Below are 20,001 nucleotides of genomic sequence, written 5' to 3' on the forward strand. Positions count from 1 at the left end.
TTCTGCTTCTGTCTTTGTCGGATTCTCGTTTGTGTTACTCATGCCTGAACCAGACTATCGTCGTGTTTGCTGCAACCTTGTCCTGTCCTGTCGGAATCTGCCTGTTCATCTAACCTTGTCCTGTCCTGTCGGAATCTGCCTGTCCATCTGAGCCTACGTGTGTTTCGTCATTAAAGAAACTCTGTTTTGTTAATTCGCTTTTGGGTCCTCATTCACGCACCTGACAATATACCTCACATTTCGTCATAAATGTCCCTCCTCCTCTCAGAAACAATGACAATATAGTTCTTAAGTCTTCTCCTACTCATACATTGTCTGCCACCTGTTATACAATCTACTACAAGCCCAAGATCTCTCCCCTCCCTGGGTGGGGACAGAATGTCCTGTAAGGAACACAGTAGTACAGCTTGTCTGTCGATAGCTCCTCTTATAATTTGTTTCACACTTGCACTCTGCTTACATACTAAAAAGGAACAAAAAGTTCTAATTCTGACTAGAACTACACACATCAGATTTAGATTTATGATTCTAATCAATTTCATACAATCATACAGTGACAGGGTAGAATTGTTAGTTACTGTTCTATGTTAAATGTATACATCATTTAGTCATTATTCATAAAATTCATAGCATATTTCAGTTTAATTTTCATTTATTTTGCAATATAGGATAAACATCATGTCTCAAAGTTAGTTAAGTTAACTGTGTGGGTCATCTACATGCACAGATGTGGGATGAACCAGCAAACTGGACCACTGTGTTCAAGTGCTGCAGCCAGACGTCTCAAGCTTATTCAGGAAAGTCGCCTGTTCTCCCCCAGATTCAAATTCTTCCAGCCATGTGTTTCCCGACAGGACATAAGAATAACTTAAAAACAACAGAAATGGTTTAATCAAACAAATCATTAATTCAAAATGAAATGTGGCATGTAATGTAAGAAACAAATCAAACAGAGTAATTGTGATCCTAACCTGCCATCATCACCCACTATTATGTCTTTTGGGTTGCCTATGAATAAATACAATTTATCCTTCTTCAAACCAAGAGTCTGGCACATGCGGTGGGCATAGAAATCTCTCTCCGTTTTAACATCCACTTGTAAATCATTCCCTGTAAGACAGCATAAGCAATATCCATTACATGATTCCTCTATCACTCTCTCTTTACTTTTTTATTCTCTCGAGGCAACACAAATCATGATTTTGGGAAAAACTGTAGTATTTACCAAGTTTATAGGCCTTTTGAATCTCCATTTTATATTTGATCAGGGTGTTCTCATCCTCTTGTATATGTTTTACTTGAATGTTGTAAACTGCAGACAGAAAACAGAGTGAAAATAAGTGGGTTTGACCAAATATTTTTTGGTAAACATACATCTGTGTCTATCCCTATACTATTGTAGGTATAGTCATGGCCGTGGGAAGATGATTAGGGGTGGGGGTGGTGTTGCAGCTGAGAATATTTTCTCTCCCTGTCACGGCTCTCGTCGTAATGAGGATCGGACCAAAACGCAGCGTTGGAAGTGTTCATGATTCTTTATTAACCAAAACACTTGAACTAAATAACAAAGTGGAAAATCCCGAAACAGTCCTGTAAGGTGCAATAAACTACACAGAAAACAACTACCCACCAAACACAGGTGGGAAAAAGGCTGCCTAAGTATGATTCCCAATCAGAGACAACAATAGACAGCTGCCTCTAACTGGGAACCATACTTGGCCAAAAACAAAGAAATAGAAAACATAGAAATAACGAAACTAGAATGCCCACCCTAGTCACACCCTGGCCTAACCAAAATAGAGAATAAAAGCCTCTCTATGGCCAGGGCGTGACACTCCCTGTGCTGCTGACGGATATTTAGGTCCACTCATACAAGACTAGTAAAGACCTAGTGCACTACTTCTGTATAAAAAATATATATATATTATTGTTTTTCTTCCTATAAATGATTCTGATTGATCAGGGAGTGCTGCAGCACCCTCAGCACTTCTACTTCCCACGACTATGATTGCAGTATGTGTCAGAAGGGTTTATTGGAAGTCAGAGAAATGTGAGTGCTGTTTTACCAGGGTTAGTCCCAAAGCAGGCTCTCTCTTCACGGTCAGAAGCTGTTAACGACTGAGCCTTCTTCACGGATGGACAATTTTCTGTCAGATAAAATTAAGGTTGGAAACAATCTTGGGGCGACAAAACAATAGAGTTTCCCAATGCTTAAGAGAACTGGCAAGCAGGCAACATAAAAGTCAAGCTTAGGCAGAGATGCTAAACATGAAGTGAAAACATAGTACATGTGCATACTACAAAAGCAAAATAATCACCACCGTGAAATTTCTGAAACTATAAAAATAATGAATGGCTGCAAAAAATCGTTAGTAGTAATGATTTGGGCTCCCGAGTGGCGCAGCGGTCTAAGGCACTACATCTCAGTGCTAGAGGCGTCACAACAGACCCTGGTTCAATTCCAGGCTGTATTACAACCGGCCATGATTGGGAGTCCCATAGGGCAGCACACAATTGGCCCAGCATCATCTGGGCTAGGATTTGGCCGGGGTAGGCCGTCATTGTAAATAAGAATTTGTTCTTAACTGACTTGCCTACTTAAATAAAGGTTAAATAAAATAAATGTAAACAATTATGTTGCTAATTTAATTTTGTACAGTTGTATAGCTAAACAATGGCCTCTCAATAGTTATCTTTACAGTAGATCCCTGAAATATCCACCAATATACAGTGGTTGTATGAAATAAGCATCTTACTGTCAATGCACGCACATCCATTCTTGCTGCAGATAATGTCCTCGTCTGTGCTACTCTTAAAGGGGCTGTAGAAACTGGTGCAGCTCTTTTCTGAAACACAGAGGAATATCATTCCGTCAATATTGTTTGGGTTCCATAGCTGTTGCTGGGCTGTACAACACATTTTCCAAAAAGTAGTAGCATTAGTCACGTAAACAGAGAAATAAACAAATGGCACATTGGATTCCGAATTTTAAAAATAAGTGGTGCTTGAGGAACTTTTCTTACCGAGGAGACAAAGTTAAATAAATTACTAAAATATGGAATAAGTGAAAGCGTTTTATTGACGTTACAATATGTAACTTTTTTGGGCGACCCAACCAAATTAGTTTTTTACACCAGCTTTAAACAGTTGAAAAAACAATATTTTTGGTTTTGGAAAATATATTTCATAGAGGTTTAGATGGTACAATGATACTTACATACTTCCATATTTTGTCACATAAACAGAAATTAGGCAAACTATTAGAATTTTAGCAACCAGGGAATGGCAGAGCGATTTCTGCACAGTGCACCTTTAATAATTGTACAGTCTAAATTTTACATCAGACTCAAATGTTGACACGATGTTGTAAATAAAGATTTTTTACATAAATTCCAGGGGATTCAAAAGTCCTCTATCAGTGCGGTGGAAAGTAGCCGCACATGCCAGGTTTTTGACTGGTGGGGCGGGCACACAGTCCACTTAGTGTTTTTATTTTAAAAAAAAGGGAATATAAAGATACATAAGTGGTTGGACACAAGAACTTCAAATAGAAATTGAGAGCATTTTTTAAAACAGATGTGTTGAACTCCCAAATCAATGGTGGGCCGAACCAAGGACAACCCGTACATTGAAAGGATCTTACCTGATTGGTAATAGGAATACACCCTAATTGAAGAAGGCTGTAGAAGGCGCACAGTAAATTCTTGATACAGAGTCACTGGTACGCAGTAATCAGAATTAGGACTAGGAGATAGCTGAAGAGAATGGAAAAAAAGGCATACACTGTACAAAACATTAAGAACACCTTCCTAATATTGTCTCGAGGCTTAAAAATCCTTCTTTAACCTTTCTCCTCCCCTTCATCTACACTGATTGAAGTGGATTTAACAAGTGACCAATAAGGGATCATAGCTTTCACCTGGATTCACCTGGTCAGGCTGTCATGGAAAGAGCAGGTGTTCCTAATGTTTTGTACACTCAGTGTACTCAGTGTATGGTTATGACACAAAGTTTTCGACTGATCAGTTCACAAGGTCAGGAAAAACTTGTCTTACCTTAGGGCCCAGTGCTTTTCCTGGTCAAGTAACCTGTACCTTCCAATTTGCAAGCCACTACATCACATTTTTACATCCATATTCTCTATGGTGCTTTCTTAGTTGTTGTAGTTCTAACGTAGGTTGTTTAAAAATAAGGAATAGTTGTAGTTTTTTTATCTGACTTAGAATGCCCCTTACTCTCTACCTTTGCCAGTGTTCTCAATAGGTTTCCAAATTACTTACATCGTATATGTGAATAATGAGAGATCCTTTATCAGAAAGCTCCTTGTCCAGTTGGTAGAAGTGAATCAACTTGTCCTTGCGAGACAACAACTACAAACACAGAAACATATGGAATGTTCTGTAGCTCAGAGTTCCATGATCAATTAGTGAAGGAGTATATCCTTTTATTGTGTATAGTGTAGATACTAAACATGAAAATGATACTTTCTACATACTGCTACTTTGTTTTGATGACTGTACCTCATTGAGACTTGTATAGTCAGGCACAAAACCTGAAGGAAGAGATACATCCAGAATGGTCATCTTGTTGGAGGTCCCTTCAAGAGGCCTACATTTAGAGAGAGAGATAAATATTTAATATGTTAATTCAGATCTTCCACACCACCAACACTACTGTAAATACATTTACATATAGTACTTCGATACCCATCAGTCACTTCCAAAACTTCTACCACAATACATACTGTAAGCATATGCACAAGGGAACAACAAGGGAAATTCTGAGATCCTCAAATATGTGTGTTCTCAATCTATATGTTGTATATAGCTGCAGATAAATGTGTAATTATGTAGTTTTCCTCTCTACTGTCTGCTCTCCACTGTCTGCTAACATAACAGGATCATATCATCCACATGTACATGCACGTACATGCACGTACACGTTACATACTGTAACTTCCCTTAGTTCTCACCTAACACATATGGTCAGTTTGTAGACACCGACAACACCGTCTGGAGCCTGTGCTTCATCTGCATAAAAACAGAGCAGTTACATCCAAAGTGTACTGGCAAAAAAAATGGTTGTAATTAAAATATGGTGTGATCAAATAACAGTAATAACATAAAGACACTTGGACAAAAGGGGTTGAGTAAAGTTATTCTTCAGAAAAACAGGAACATACTCATCTTTTCTATTGAATGGCTCATGTTAAATCCTTTGCAAACTGACTGCTCTTTCACAAGCATTGCGTAGTATGTTGTCAGGACCTGAAAAGAGCACAATGATGACAGTATCAGAATTCTTACAGTATGTCATAGATATTATTTTATCATGAGTATGGGAAGAATATTCAAACACATCGAGTATACTACATTAACTGAAATATTTATTGTGCACAAATATCCAAATACAGCTGAAATGATCCACACACCTTTAATTTTGCTCTCCCTGACCCCTTTGCTTCGAAAGTGAAATCCGTCAGCTGTGGTATCTGCAGTAATCAAGTGCATATAAAATAAAGCCACTAGAATTCAAAAGCCACTACACCATATTTGCCTGTGTTGTTCAAATTGGTTTGCTAGTCCAATGTAACTCACCCTTTCAGATCGTGACATAAACCTGGATCTCTGGTCTAAATTCCATTTGATAGAGCTGCTTTGGCCCGTGCGGACAGGGCTGTTGACAGACAGGCTTACTCTTATGTCATTACCCGGTGGGGCAGGCTTCTGTTTTTGGAACAGAGAAAGGGCCTGGAACACCACTATGGTGCACTGGAGAGAGAAACACGAAGCAAGTAGAGGGGATAGAAGGGAGTGGGGTGGGGATGAGGGGGAGGGAGACAACAGCGTAAACCATTGAAATGACAGACTGTGTTTACTTCCATGAGTAGTACCATTTTCTGTCTATATTGTGTTGTTACCTGTGTGTTCCCAAATTGGCCATTTGCTTGACTCTTGGCCACCAGCCAGTCACTCACAGCCTCTGATCTCTTAAGCTCACCCAGTGTCACGAGTGCTGAAAGTGCATACCCTGTTGCCTCCACCCCTTTATCATCATTTCCACCCCAATGAGTGCCCTCTGAGGAAAGATGGAAAGAGACAGGTACAGGGTGAAAGTCTGAAAGGTACAGAAAAATGACTAACAGAGAGAGATTTCATATCAAAGAAATAAGAATTTGATGTTTAAGGATCCCCATTATTGGGCTCCTGAGTGGCGTAGCGGTCTAAGGCACTGCATCTCAGTGCTAAAGGCGTCACCACAGACACCCTGGTTCGAATCCAGGCTGTATCACAACCGGCCGTGTTTGGGAGTCCCATAGGGAGGTGCACAATTGGCCCAGCGTTGTCCGGGTTTGGCCGGTGTAGGCCATCATTGTAAATAAGAATTTGTTCTTAACTGACTTGCCTAGGTAAATAAAGGTTAAATAAATAGCTGACGCCAATGGCGACAGGGGTCTTACCGGGGTCAGACACATAACAGACAAGACTAAAATACATTACAGACAAGACTAACAGACAAGACTAATAAGATTAAAAGGCATTACAGACAAGACTAATAAGATTAAAAGGCATTACAGACAAGACTAAAAAGACTAACAGGCATTACAGACAAGACTAATAAGACTAACAGGCATTTCAGACAAGACTAATAAGACTAATATTCCTAATATTGAGCTGCACCCTGTTTGACCCTCAGAACAGTTTCAATTCAACGTGGCGTGGACGAAAGCATTCCACAGTAATGCGGGCCCATGTTGACTCCAATGCTTCCCACAGTTGTGTCAAGTTGGCTGAATGTACTTTGGGTGATGGACCATTCTTGATACACACAGGAAATTGTTGAGCCTGAAAAATCCAGCAGCGTTGCAATTCTAGACACTCAAACCAGTGTGCGTGGTACCCACTACCACACCCTGTTCAGGGGCACTTAAATCTTTTGTCATGGTCATTCACTCTCTGAATGGCTCACACACACAATCCATGTCTTAATTGCCTCAAGGCTTACCAATCCTTCTTTAACCTTCATCTACACTGATTGAAATGGATTTAACAAGTGACATCAATAAGGGATCATAGCATTCACCTGGTCAGTCTATGTCATGGAATTATTATTATTATTTATTTATTACCTTTATTTAACTAGGCAAGTCTGTTAAGAACAAATTCTTATTTACAATGACGGCCTACACATGTATTCCTAATGTTTTGTAGACTCCGTGTATTTGAGAGAACACAGTAAAATGGCTTTAAGAGATAACTGGGGGAAACAATGGATAAAAGAAACACTAACATTAGCACTGAAAATATTACCTGTGCTTGTTCGATCTAATTCTTTTAAGATTTTCTCTTTCCATTCAGGTTTTTTAGTCAGTGCCAGGGCATAGGAAGATATGGCTACAGAGTAGGGACTGGATTGAGCAGGAAGTGCATTAAATATGTAATCTGAGGCGTTCTTCATGGCTCCATCTAGGTCCTATGAGAAACACACACACACAGAAGAAGAATGACACCGTAATGAGACTAATAATTAATAACTAATAATTTGTTAATAGTTTGACCTCTTAAATCTGTAACAATAACCAGAATGCCATATTCATCGCAGAATAGAGGTCCACATTACTGAGCAGCACACTAGTCTTCACTGACGCTACCGTATACCCAACTATTACAGCTTAGCCCCAATTGTCCACTGCAGAAAAAAACTGATCTAATTTTTCATCAGACCATCACACAGACTTACAAATGTAGTGATCAATACTAATTTTCACTAAGTCAAAAGTAGGCTACTCAAACCATCAACAATGCATCCCCTTAAAGTTATTTATCCTAGTTTACCGTGTCTATATCCTTACAGATCCCGAGGGTCTCTTGCATGGCTATCAGAACAAAAGCAGTTGTTGCCACATCTCCTTCCGTATATATCCCACCCTGAGTGGAGATGGAAGAACAGATTTTAGTCAAGGAAATTATAGCTTTGAACATAGTACAATATTAGTGCTAAAACTTGTGCTTACATTACCTGAAACATACAAAAGTCTACAGGACAAATAGTACATTTCAAAGGGATTTACCAAACATGTTTGCTTGACATGATTTTATGTTTTATATTTATAATAGTGGACAAAAAGTATAAATGAGATAAACAACTTTACTGTGAGCCTCAAACTATTGATTGGAGCGTCTTCTTGAAAAATTCCTGCAGAGTTCTGTTTTTTTACAAGGAACTTCAAAGGTTTGCACACTCTAATATCCTCCACGTCCCCAAACATATACACCATTGCAAACACCTTGGCAGTGTAAGCTGTCACCCTGGGGACCAAGACACAGTATTGTCTATTCTGGAGCCTGACGAGTCATATCATACAGTAAGTCTGATGTAAGCAGTCCTGTGTGGCTCAGTTTGTAAGAGCTTACATTTGAGAACTGAATTGTATTGTATTAACATTCTTAAAATAACTGAAAAACTTGAAAATCATGTCGTTTTAAAATGTGATTATCCATAGGGTTGATTTTCATAAGTTTAGGAATCAGAACGCTGATGTGTGGCTCTCTGTTTCACAAGAGAAGGCTGATGTGTTTAACAATTGTAACTAACCACCATAATGCAGGTAAAGCAATCTACAATGATACACAACCATTCATGCAACTGCATACACCAATGACAATTGAGGCCCAGTGAGACGAAACTGATAAATTCACTTACCATGTGCTTGGGATTCTACCATGTGAATATGGAGGATACGTGTCATCAGAGTTTTTGTAACTAAGGTGTCTTTGATAGCCTATGGAAATCAACAACATGAGAGAGTGGGGGCGATATTTGGAGAAAGAGAGGAAGAGAAAAGGACGTTTGATTAAATGTGATAGAATTAAAAGTGCCTTAATAATAACAAAATAATAATAGAGAATCATAATGCGTACCAGTATGTAATAAGCTATTCATTTATCTGAATGTTGATAATGTGATCTGTGTACTCGATTGATGTCTGATCTGCGTTTGATTGGTCAACTTGAAGCCAAAGCTACATCTCCATGTGATCTATTTCCTTCTTTCAGGGGTATAACATGTACACATGTCCACCAAAGAAAGCAGGTGATGCCTCTATGGTACAGTATATTCACCTAGCTTTACATATTCAAGCGCCTCAGCTCTCTTCTCCACTCCCACCTCCTCCCAGGCATTGGCGTGGTCCAGGTAGTGTGTGGCGATGATGGGGGCAGTCATTGAAACCAGGTTCTGCTCGACACAGCCACCCGGCATCTTAATGAGTTTACTCAGCACTGCGCCACCAATGGAGTTGATTACTGTATCTGCCAGGGAGTCCCCTAATCCAAGACAACATTTTAAACTTGTGTTTTCTTGTTTTAGAAAGGCAAATTCCAAATACTGTAATCTATTTTACACCGTTCATGCTAGCTACAAAATTGTAATGATCGGGTTTACCCGATATATGCAGCCTATACCGGATGATGCTTATTAGCCCACATGTACATTATTTTGTCATATATACACTGGGCCTGGTAGAACCAGACTGATCGCTGCGTTCACAATGGCGCCGGAGGGGAGGGCTGCCGTCTTATCGGCTCTCAACCAAGCATTTTGATTTTTTTCCCCTGTTGTTCTAAACTTGTTTTGTACATAATGTTGCTGCTACCGTCTCTTATAACCAAAAAGAGCTTCTGGACATCCGAACTGCGATTGCTCACCTCAAACTGGACAAAGATTGATTTGATTTGATTTTGAGGTTATTCTTCACCAAGTCGGATGAGAGGATATACTACTACAGACACCCGACTAGGCCCAGATCCCTGTGATTCGCTGGAGAAGGAAACTGAGATTTCATGGAAAAAGATCCGGGTGCCTTGTGAGGATCAGGCGACGAGTGGCTAATCTGCCCTTGCCTTCCGTCCTGCTAGCTAATGTTCAATCGCTGGAAAATAAATTGGACGAGCTGAAAGCATGTATATCCTCCAAACGGGACATGAAAAACTGTAACATCTTGTGTTTCACCGAGTCGTGGCTGAACGTCGACATTAAGAACATACAGCTGGTGGGTTATACATTCTATCAGCAGGACAGAACAGCAGCCTCTGGTAAGACAAGGCGCGGGGGCCTATGCACATATGTAAACAACAGCTGGTGCACGATATCTAAGGTTTTGCTTGCCTGAGGTAGTGTGGTCTACTGCTTATCATATACCTAGAGTTTATCTGAATTTTTCGTAGCTGTCTACATACCACCACAGACCGATGCTGGCACTAAAACCACGCTCAATGAGCTGTATACTGCCATAAGCAAACAGGAAAACGCTCCTAGTGGCCGGGGACTTTAATGCAGGGAAACTTAAATCAGTTTTAATTCATTTCTATCAGCATGTTAAATGTGCAACCAGAGGGAGAAAAAAATATCTAGACCACATTTACTCCACACACAGAGATGCGTACAAGCAAAAATTACAAGCAAAAATTAAAGCAGGAAGCACCAGTGACTCGGTCAAAGAAGTGGTCAGATGAAGCAGATGCTAAACTACAGGACTGTTTTGCTAGCACAGACTGGAATATGTTCCAGGATTCTTCCGATGGCATTGAGGAGTACACCACATCAGTCACTGGCTTTATTAATAAGTGCATGAAGGACGTTGTCCCCCCATTGACTGTACGTACATACCCCAACCAGAAGCCATGGATTACAGGCAACAGTCATACTGAGCTAAAGGGAAGAGCTGCTGCTTTCAAGGAGAGGGACTCTAACCCGGAAGCTTATAAGAAATCCCGCATTGCCCTCCGGCGAACCATTAAACAGGCAAAGCGTCAATACAGGAGTAAGATCGAACCGTACTACACCGGCTCCGACGCTTGTCGGATGTGGCAGAGCTGGCAAACTATTACAGACTACAAAGGGAAGCACAACCGAGAGCTGCACAGTGACACAAGCCTACCAGAAGAGCTAAATAACTTCTATGCTCGCTTCGAGGCAAGTAACACTGAAACATGCATGAGAGCAGCAGCTGTTCTGGATGACTGCGTGATCACGCTCTCCGCAGCCGATGTGAGTAAGACTTTCAAACAGGTCAACATTCACAAGGCCGCAGGGCCAGACGGATTACCAGGATGTGTACTCCGAGCATGCGTTGACCAACTGGCAAGTATCTTCACTGACATTTTCAACCTCTCCCTGTCCGAGTCTGTAATACCAACATGTTTCAAGCAGACCACCATAGTCCCTGTGCCCAAGAACACTAAGGTAGCCTGCCGACTCAGCACTCATGTCTGTAACCATGAAATGCTTTGAAAGGCTGGTCATGGCTCACATCAACACCATTATCCTAGAAACCTTAGACCCACTCCAATTTTCATACCGCACCAACAGATCCACAGATGATGCAATCGCTATTGCACTCCACACTGCCCTTTCACACCTCGACAAATGGAACACCTATGTGAGAATGCTATTCATTGACTATAGCTCAGCGTTCAACACCACAGTGCCCTCAAAGCTCATCACTAAGCCAAGGACCCTGGGACTAAACACTTCCCTCTGCAACTGGATCCTGGACTTCCTGACGGGCCGCCCCCAGGTGGTAAGGGTAGGTAACAACACATCCGCCATGCTGATCCTCAACACGGGGTCCCCTCAGGGGTGCGTGCTCAGCCCCCTCCTGTACTCCCTGTTCACTCATGATTGCACGGCCAGGCATGACTCCAACACCATCATTAAGTTTGCTGATGACAACAGTGGTAGGCCTGATCATCTACAACGATGAGACAGCCTATAGGGAGGAGGTCAGACCTGAACATGTGGTGCAAGGACAACAACCTCTCCCTCAACATGATCAAGACAAAGGAGATGATTGTGGCCTACAGGAAAAGGAGTACAGAGCACGCCCCCATTCTCATCGACGGGGCTGTATTGAAGCAGATTGAGAGCTTCAAGTTCCTTGGCACCCACATCAACAAACTAACATGGTCCAAGCACACCAAGACAGTCGTTAAGAGGGCACAACAAAACCTATTCCCCCTCAGGAGACTGAAAAGATTTGGCATGGGTCCTCAGATCCTCAAAAGGTTTTCCAGTTGCACCATCGAGAGCATCCTGACGGGTTGCATCACTGCCTGGTATGGCAAATGCTCGGCCTCCGACCGCAAGGCACTACAGAGGGTAGTGCGCACAGCCCAGTACATCACCGGGGCCAAGCTTGCTTCCTGCCATCCAGGACCTGTATTCCAGGCGGTGTCAGAGGAAGGCCCTAAGAATTGTCAAAGTTTCCAGCCACCTTAGTCAGACTGTTCTCTCTGCTACCGCATGGCAAGCGGTACCTGAACAGCTAATCAAATGGCTACCCAGACTATTTTCATAGGCCCCCCTCCCCTCCCGGAACGCTGCTACTACTCTCTGTTATTATCTATGCATAACAAGCTTGCTGTCCCCAGTCCACCTGGCCGTGGTGCTGCTCCAGTTTCAACTGTTCTGCCTGTGATTATTATTATTTTACCATGCTGGTCATTTATGAACATCTTGGCCATGTTCTGTTACAATCTACACCCGGCACAGCCAGAAGAGGACTGGCCACCCCACATAGCCTGGTTCCTCTCTAGGTTTGATCCTAGGTTTTGGCCTTTCTAGGGAGTTTTTCCTAGCCACCGTGCTTCTACACCTGCTATTTGGGGTTTTAGGCTGGGTTTCTGTACAGCACTTTGAGATATCAGCTGATGTACGAAGGGCTATATAAATACATTTGATTTGATAGTCTCTTTAATAACTCTACCTACATGTACATATCATCTCAATTACCTCGACACCTGTGCCCCCGCACATTGACTATGACTCTGTACCAGTACTCCCTGTATATAGCCCTGCTATTGTTATTTACTGCTGCTCTTTAATTATTTGTTACTCTTATCTCTTACTTTTTGTTGTTGTTGGAATTTTCTTAAAACTGCATTGTTGGTTAAGGGCTTTTAAGTAAGCGTTTCACTGTAAGGTCTACTACACCTGTTGTATTCGGCGCATGTGACAAATAAAATTTGATTGGATTTCACCACTCCATTTCTCTTCACATATCAGTCTGGCCTACTTCTCTATTGAGCCAACGTCTGTAATGAGGGGCATTTTTCAAAACGAACTTGTCTGCAATTGGATCACCATCAACCAATCAGAGGACGGCCGAATTCAAAGCACAGTGTTTGGCCACGTGGCATTTTGTCATAAACCCACCCATTGCTTCTGAGAGGATGGTGATTTGATCAGTCATTTGCTAACTTATTCCAAATACCCATCTATTGGAGGAAGGCCAGACTGATACATGAAGTGAAACAGAATGGTAAACTCAGCGATGAGGCTGGTTCCACCAGGCTACACACTGACAGCAAAACATCAAAAACCATTGGATTGTTTCATTAATGTTTTCTTTTAAATATATAGTAGTCACAACTAACTTATTTTTATTAGAATAAGCAATCTTTTAGGTTGAGGATACCTTCTAGAGTGATGTAAGTACTTGACACTGTGTCTGGAAGCATGTTCTTCAGGTTAATGTTAACTTCTCCTGTCTGCTTCCCTGTTTCATTTGACAGGGAACAACACAAAAATATCCAATTACATGTTCACACCTACATAATATCAACCAATGTTGTTGATATCATAGATTTAGGCCTCTGTGTAATCTCAGGAGGACATTCTGGCACATTCTCGACAATGGCCTTAATACATTTGAAAGGAGTGGTTCAGGATTTTATAACTTGTAATCCATAGTTCGGTTTTCTTTAAACGGCCACTTCAAACTTCAGTTAAATTTAGTCACCACAAGCTAACAATCAATGGATGTGATGAAGGCAGTTGAGCATGTTTTTTTTTCTCAGAACAAATCGCCTGAAATCAACTCAAATCAACTCCATATTTGGTTTGATCTTACTTACAGGTGATATGGCCATTTTAATGTAAAAAACATACATTAGCCATACTTCCATTGATTGTTAGTTTGTAGTGGCTGAAGTTAGCTGAATTTTGTAGTGGCTGTTTAAAGTAAGCCGAACCATGAATTACAGTTTCTCTCGCCCATACAATACTTTCAAGGTGAGGAACCATCTAACATCGAGTTGTAAAGTTCTGTTTAAAGTAAACCGAACCATGGATTACAGTTTCTCTCGCCCATAGAATACTTTCAAGGTGAGGAACCATCTAACATCAAGTTGTAAAGTTCTGAACCACTCCTTTAAGCCATGTTATTTTTTAAGATCTAATGGAGGGTAAACAGCTGTTTTGGTCCAAACCATTCATAAAATCTGGTTGCAACAACCTTTCCTCTAGTTTGGCCATCTCCACTCCTTCTGGCTGTGATATGAGCAGAAACGGGGAGAGAGAGAAACATTTTAAAGAAACATTTTATGTGTCATCAACTAAACTGTGAGCATCACGAGCAGGTGCAGGCAGCCTCACCACAACAAGAAGTTGTTTCTCTATGCCATCTCTATAATGCTCGCTCCGGGCCGTTACAGTGATTTGGTGTTTGCCTGGTTTCATGGGAATGACAGTGACGTACAGGACTTTCTGTGACGTTTTGTCCACATAAATTTTTTTCCTGTAGGATCCTCCGTAATTCGTTGCTGTGCACAGATCCTCACTGGTCTTTAACAAAACTGTGACCTACAAATCGAGATGAGAAGTTATTTTAGTTGTGTCTAGAATGTCCCCTCTCATTGAAGCCACGAAAGTTCAACGCCGACCGCGGTACTTCAGGCCTTGTTTGCAGTAAATAGGATCCCCCATTATAGTGAATGGAAAAATACAAATTGAAGACAATGATGGTACCAATAATGGCTTCTAATACACCAGATGTGTGTCCTTGAACGGATTGTTTTTAAATCACATACAGAAGTTATAAGGATCATTCAGTTGATAATGGCATTCTGCATTACCCCAGTCGGCCTTCAACTTTAATTACTCAATGAGAGGAGGCAGCACTGAGATGGCCTGCAACATCACTTCCTGAAGTAGGTCAAACTGCGTATGTTATGTCGCAATCTTAACCTTAACTGAATTCATTTGGCTTCAATGCGCTATTGAGTCTTCACATAGGAATGAATGGTGTCACGTGATCGATGGCTTTGCCCATTCATATATATATATATATATATATATATATATATATATATATACACTGTATATATAGTCATCGGCCTAAAGTGACTGCCTTACTGATCAAGCGACTTCAAACAAGACATCTACCTCTTGAGACTCTTCATCGTAGTTGTGTATAACTACTTTGATCTGCACTTGTTCTCTGTTTACAACAGAGTATGGAAGGCGCAGGTCCACATAGAAGTTCTTTACAACAGTCATTTCTACAGGTTCTGCTACACATACACCTGCAAACAGAAAAATATAGTTTTAACGACTGTGTTTCAGACTGATCATGTCATGATAAATAACAAGTTGTTAATTGTCATCTGGGGTTGTTTGATAAGGGCCAAAGAGGTACAACCTGTGATATTTTCTGCTGCTCGATGGTCATTTCAATGAATCCTTTGATTCTTGAAACATATAACATAAGTCTCCCATGAGCTTATGCAGTATAACTGTCTTACTTCATCATAACTCAAACTCAAACCTATTGGGCAAACATTTACCTATGTTTTTGGTGGTGCAATTAACATCTGAATAAACCATAATTAAAATAGGCCCAAATGCAACCTTAAGGGACAGTTAGTTTTTTTGAACCAAATCTCTATTTCTGATGTAAATGGCATGTTATAGAAGTGCCCAGACACCCCACCAGCGAGTGGGTATACTGGCAATACTTTCCGTGAGCGAGCATGCACGTGCTATCTATAAGCACGCTCATGCTCGCACAAGGAAAAGTATCGCTCTTTCCAACAAAATGGAATGGACACAATTTCATGTGTACAACACCTATATACCTGCATCACTATACTGAGTGCATTGACGTTTCTAAAAGGATGAAATGTTGTGTTTTTGGAGCCTTTGATCATGTTTTATCTGTGCACTGGCACAGCAGAACAAGCCTGAGGATGTCTATCGCTGGTGGGCTAAGTTTCTCAAAACCAAGTGAAATTGCAAAAAAAAAAAATTCTGGACACTTATATAACATGCCATTTACATTAGAAAATGTGAGATTAGGTAAAAAAATTTTTTACAAAAAATGCTAACTTGTCCTTTAAGCCAGCATTGTATGGTTTCAAAATAAAACAAGTGAAACATTGTCATAGTGCAAAATAATTGTGCAAAGTGCAACAAATACTTTTAACCTCATTGTAATCTCACAGTGTGACATAATTTGAAACTTTTGTTCGAATATGTGGATTATAATTTATACAGTGGTGTTTATTTAACTACGGTGTTGTAAACAGAGTAATACATACATATTCAGCCTGGTTGCTCTGAGTAGATGTTTTTTGTGTCCCTCCAATTCCTATGATATGTTATGTTTGGTATACTTACTTAAGACAGAAACAAAAGGAGGGAGGTTGGTCGGGGAGGATACGAGGTCATATAACCCAAAATGTGAGCCTGCCTTTGCGCACGAATGCTGAAGACTGGACTTTGTTCAACAATCAAGACACAATGTTTTGCTTCTGAAGCGTAAATGAGAATTTAACTACGACTTGCGGGCAGTGGGTTCAGAACAACAATGACAAAAAATGTAGACAAACAATTTAACATTTTTGTGGAAATTATACCACCACCGAAAAGTGCATTTTGGAGACTGGAATGACAAAGAGACATGTGCTCTGCCAGTGGTGTAAAGTAGTTAAGTAAAAATATTTTTAAGTACTACTTAAGTAGTTTTTTGTGGTATTGTACTTTTTACTCCATACATTTTCCCTGACACCTAAAATAACTCGTTACATTTTGACAGGAAAATTGTCCAATTCACACACTTATCAAGAGAACATCCCTGCTCATCCCTACTGCCTCTTATCTGGCGGATTCACTAAACATAAATGCCTTGGTACAGAAACCTGTGTTTGCAATTACAGAGATCATACGTTTCCTGTAGTTCTTGACCAGGTTTGCACACACTGCAGCAGGGATTTTGGCCCACTCCTCCATACAGACCTTCTCCAGATCCTTCAGTTTCAGGGCTGTCGCTGGTCAATACGGACTTTCAGCTCCCTCCAAATATGTTCTATTGGGTTCAGGTCTGGACACTGGCTAGGCCACTCCAGGACCTTGAGATGCTTCTTACGGAGCCACTCCTTAGTTGCCCTGGCTGTGTGTTTTGGGTCGCTGTCATGCTGGAAGACCCAGCCACGACCCATCTTCAATGCTCTTACTGAGGGAAGGAGGTTGTTGGCCAAGATCTCACTGTACATGGTCCCATCCATCCTCCCCTCAATACAGTGCAATCGTCCTGTCACCTTTGCAGAAAAGCTTCCCCAAAGAATGATGTTTCCACTTCCATGCGTCACGGTTGGGATGGTGTTCTTGGGGTTGTACTCATCCTTCTTCCTCCAAACACGGCGAGTGGAGTTTAGACCAAAAATCTCTATTTTTGTCTCATCAGACCACATGACCTTCTCCCATTCCTCCTCTGGATCATCCAGATGGTCATTGGCAAACTAGTGTGTTACTAATGGTTTTCTTTGAGACTGTGGTCCCAGCTCTCTTCAGGTCATTGACCAGGTCCTGCCGTGTAGTTCTGGGCTGATCCCTCACCTTCCTCATGATCATTGATGCCCCACGAGGTGAGATCTTGCATTGAGCCCCAGACCGAGGGTGATTGACCGTCATCTTGAACTTCTTCCATTTTCTAATAATTGCGCCAACAGTTGTTGCCTTCTCACCAAGCTGCTATCCTATTGTCCTGTAGCCCATCCCAGCCTTGTGCAGGTCTACAATTTGATCCCTGATGTCCTTACACAGCTCCCTGGTCTTGGCCATTGTGGAGAGGTTGGAGTCTATTTGATTGAGTGTGTGGACAGGTGTCTTTTATACAGGTAACGAGTTCAAACAGGTGATACAGGTAATGAGTGGAGAACAGGAGGGTTTCTTAAAGAAAAACTAACAGGTCTGTGAGAGCCGGAATTCTTACTGGTTGGTAGGTGATCAAATACTTATGTCATGCAACAAAATGCAAATGAATTACTTAAAAATCAATACAATGTGATTTTCTGGATTTTTGTTTAGATTCCGTCTCTCACAGTTGAAGTGTACCTATGATAAAAATGAGGAAAACCTGAAAAATCGGCAGTGTATCAAATACTTGTTCTCCCCACTGTACATGGGATTTGTAACGGTTTATACTTTTACTTAAGTACAGTGCCTTGCGAAAGTATTCAGCCCCCTTGAACTTTGCGACCTTTTGCCACATTTCAGGCTTCAAACATAAAGATATAAAACTGTATTTTTTTGTGAAGAATCAACAACAAGTGGGACACAATCATGAAGTGGAACGACATTTATTGGATATTTCAAACGTTTTTAACAAATCAAAAACTGAAAAATTGAGCGTGCAAAATTATTCAGCCCCTTTACTTTCAGTGCAGCAAACTCTCTCCAGAAGTTCAGTGAGGATCTCTGAATGATCCAATGTTGACCTAAATGACTAATGATGATAAATACAATCCACCTGTGTGTAATCAAGTCTCCGTATAAATGCACCTGCACTGTGATAGTCTCAGAGGTCCGTTAAAAGCGCAGACAGCATCATGAAGAACAAGGAACACACCAGGCAGGTCCGAGATACTGTTGTGAAGAAGTTTAAAGCCGGATTTGGATACAAAAAGATTTCCCAAGCTTTAAACGTCCCAAGGAGCACTGTGCAAGCGATAATATTGAAATGGAAGGAGTATCAGACCACTGCAAATCTACCAAGACCTGCCCGTCCCTCTAAACTTTCAGCTCATACTGAAGACTGATCAGAGATGCAGCCAAGATGCCCATGATCACTCTGGATGAACTGCAGAGATCTACAGCTGAGGTGGGAGACACTGTCCTTAGGACAAAAATCAGTCGTATATTGCACAAATCTGGCCTTTATGGAAGAGTGGAAAGAAGAAAGCCATTTCTTAAAGATATCCATAAAAAGTGTCGTTTAAAGTTTGCCACAAGCCACCTGGGAGACACACCAAACATGTGGAAGAAGGTGCTCTGATCAGATGAAACCAAAATTGAACTTTTTGGCAACAATGCAAAACGTTATGTTTGGCGTAAAAGCAACACAGCTCATCACCCTGAACACACACTGTCAAACATGGTGATGGCAGCATCATGGTTTGGGCCTGCTTTTCTTCAGCAGGGACAGGGAAGATGGTTAAAATTGATGGGAAGATGGATGGAGCCAAATACAGGACCATTCTGGAAGAAAACCTGATGGAGTCTGCAAAAGACCTGAGACTGGGACGGAGATTTGTCTTCCAACAAGACAATGATCCAAAACATAAAGCAAAACCTACAATGGAATGGTTCAAAAATAAACATATCCAGGTGTTAGAATGGCCAAGTCAAAGTCCAGACCTGAATCCAATCGAGAATCTGTGGAAAGAACTGAAAACTGCTGTTCACAAATGCTCTCCATCCAACCTCACTGAGCTCGAGCTGTTTTGCAATGAGGAATGGGAAAAAATTTCAGTCTCTCGATGTGAAAAACTGATAGAGACATACCCCAAGCGACTTACAGCTGTAATCGCAGCAAAAGGTGGCGCTACAAAGTATTAACTTAAGGGGGCTGAATAATTTTGCACGCCCAATTTTTCAGTTTTTGATTTGTTAAAAAAGTTTGAAATATCCAATAAATGTCGTTCCACTTCATGATTGTGTCCCACTTGTTGTTGATTCTTCACAAAAAAATACAGTTTTATATCTTTATGTTTGAAGCCTGAAATGTGGCAAAAGGTCGCAAAGTTCAAGGGGGCCGAATACTTTCGCAAGGCACTGTACATTTAGGCAGTTCCATTTACTTTTGATACTTAAGTACATTTAAAACCAAATACTTTGTCTTTTACTCAAGTGGTATTTTACTGGGTGACTTTCACTTTTACT

General features: G+C 41.0%; 1 protein-coding gene across 1 annotated transcript in view; it reads right to left on the reverse strand.

Annotated features, from left to right (window-relative positions):
• Positions 1–407: 407 nt before the first annotated feature.
• Positions 408–20,001, reverse strand: part of LOC110530587 (complement C3-like) — a 58,334-nt gene continuing 38,740 nt past the window's right edge. The window contains exons 19-40 of the mRNA XM_021613784.2: positions 15,226–15,365; positions 14,437–14,643; positions 14,271–14,331; positions 13,478–13,558; positions 9,123–9,326; positions 8,704–8,782; positions 8,153–8,309; positions 7,836–7,928; positions 7,311–7,473; positions 5,921–6,078; positions 5,598–5,771; positions 5,432–5,491; positions 5,183–5,267; positions 4,973–5,030; positions 4,521–4,608; positions 4,281–4,370; positions 3,644–3,755; positions 2,757–2,846; positions 2,067–2,147; positions 1,226–1,312; positions 972–1,110; positions 408–867 (exon numbers count right to left, since the gene is read on the reverse strand). Of these exons, the coding sequence (XP_021469459.2) occupies positions 762–867; positions 972–1,110; positions 1,226–1,312; positions 2,067–2,147; positions 2,757–2,846; positions 3,644–3,755; positions 4,281–4,370; positions 4,521–4,608; positions 4,973–5,030; positions 5,183–5,267; positions 5,432–5,491; positions 5,598–5,771; positions 5,921–6,078; positions 7,311–7,473; positions 7,836–7,928; positions 8,153–8,309; positions 8,704–8,782; positions 9,123–9,326; positions 13,478–13,558; positions 14,271–14,331; positions 14,437–14,643; positions 15,226–15,365 (2,513 nt within the window). The 3' untranslated portion in view covers positions 408–761. The remainder of the gene's footprint in view (positions 868–971; positions 1,111–1,225; positions 1,313–2,066; positions 2,148–2,756; positions 2,847–3,643; positions 3,756–4,280; positions 4,371–4,520; positions 4,609–4,972; positions 5,031–5,182; positions 5,268–5,431; positions 5,492–5,597; positions 5,772–5,920; positions 6,079–7,310; positions 7,474–7,835; positions 7,929–8,152; positions 8,310–8,703; positions 8,783–9,122; positions 9,327–13,477; positions 13,559–14,270; positions 14,332–14,436; positions 14,644–15,225; positions 15,366–20,001) is intronic.

This window comes from Oncorhynchus mykiss, chromosome 8, assembly GCF_013265735.2.
Source record: "Oncorhynchus mykiss isolate Arlee chromosome 8, USDA_OmykA_1.1, whole genome shotgun sequence".
In the NCBI taxonomy this organism is placed as follows: Eukaryota; Metazoa; Chordata; class Actinopteri; order Salmoniformes; family Salmonidae; genus Oncorhynchus; species Oncorhynchus mykiss.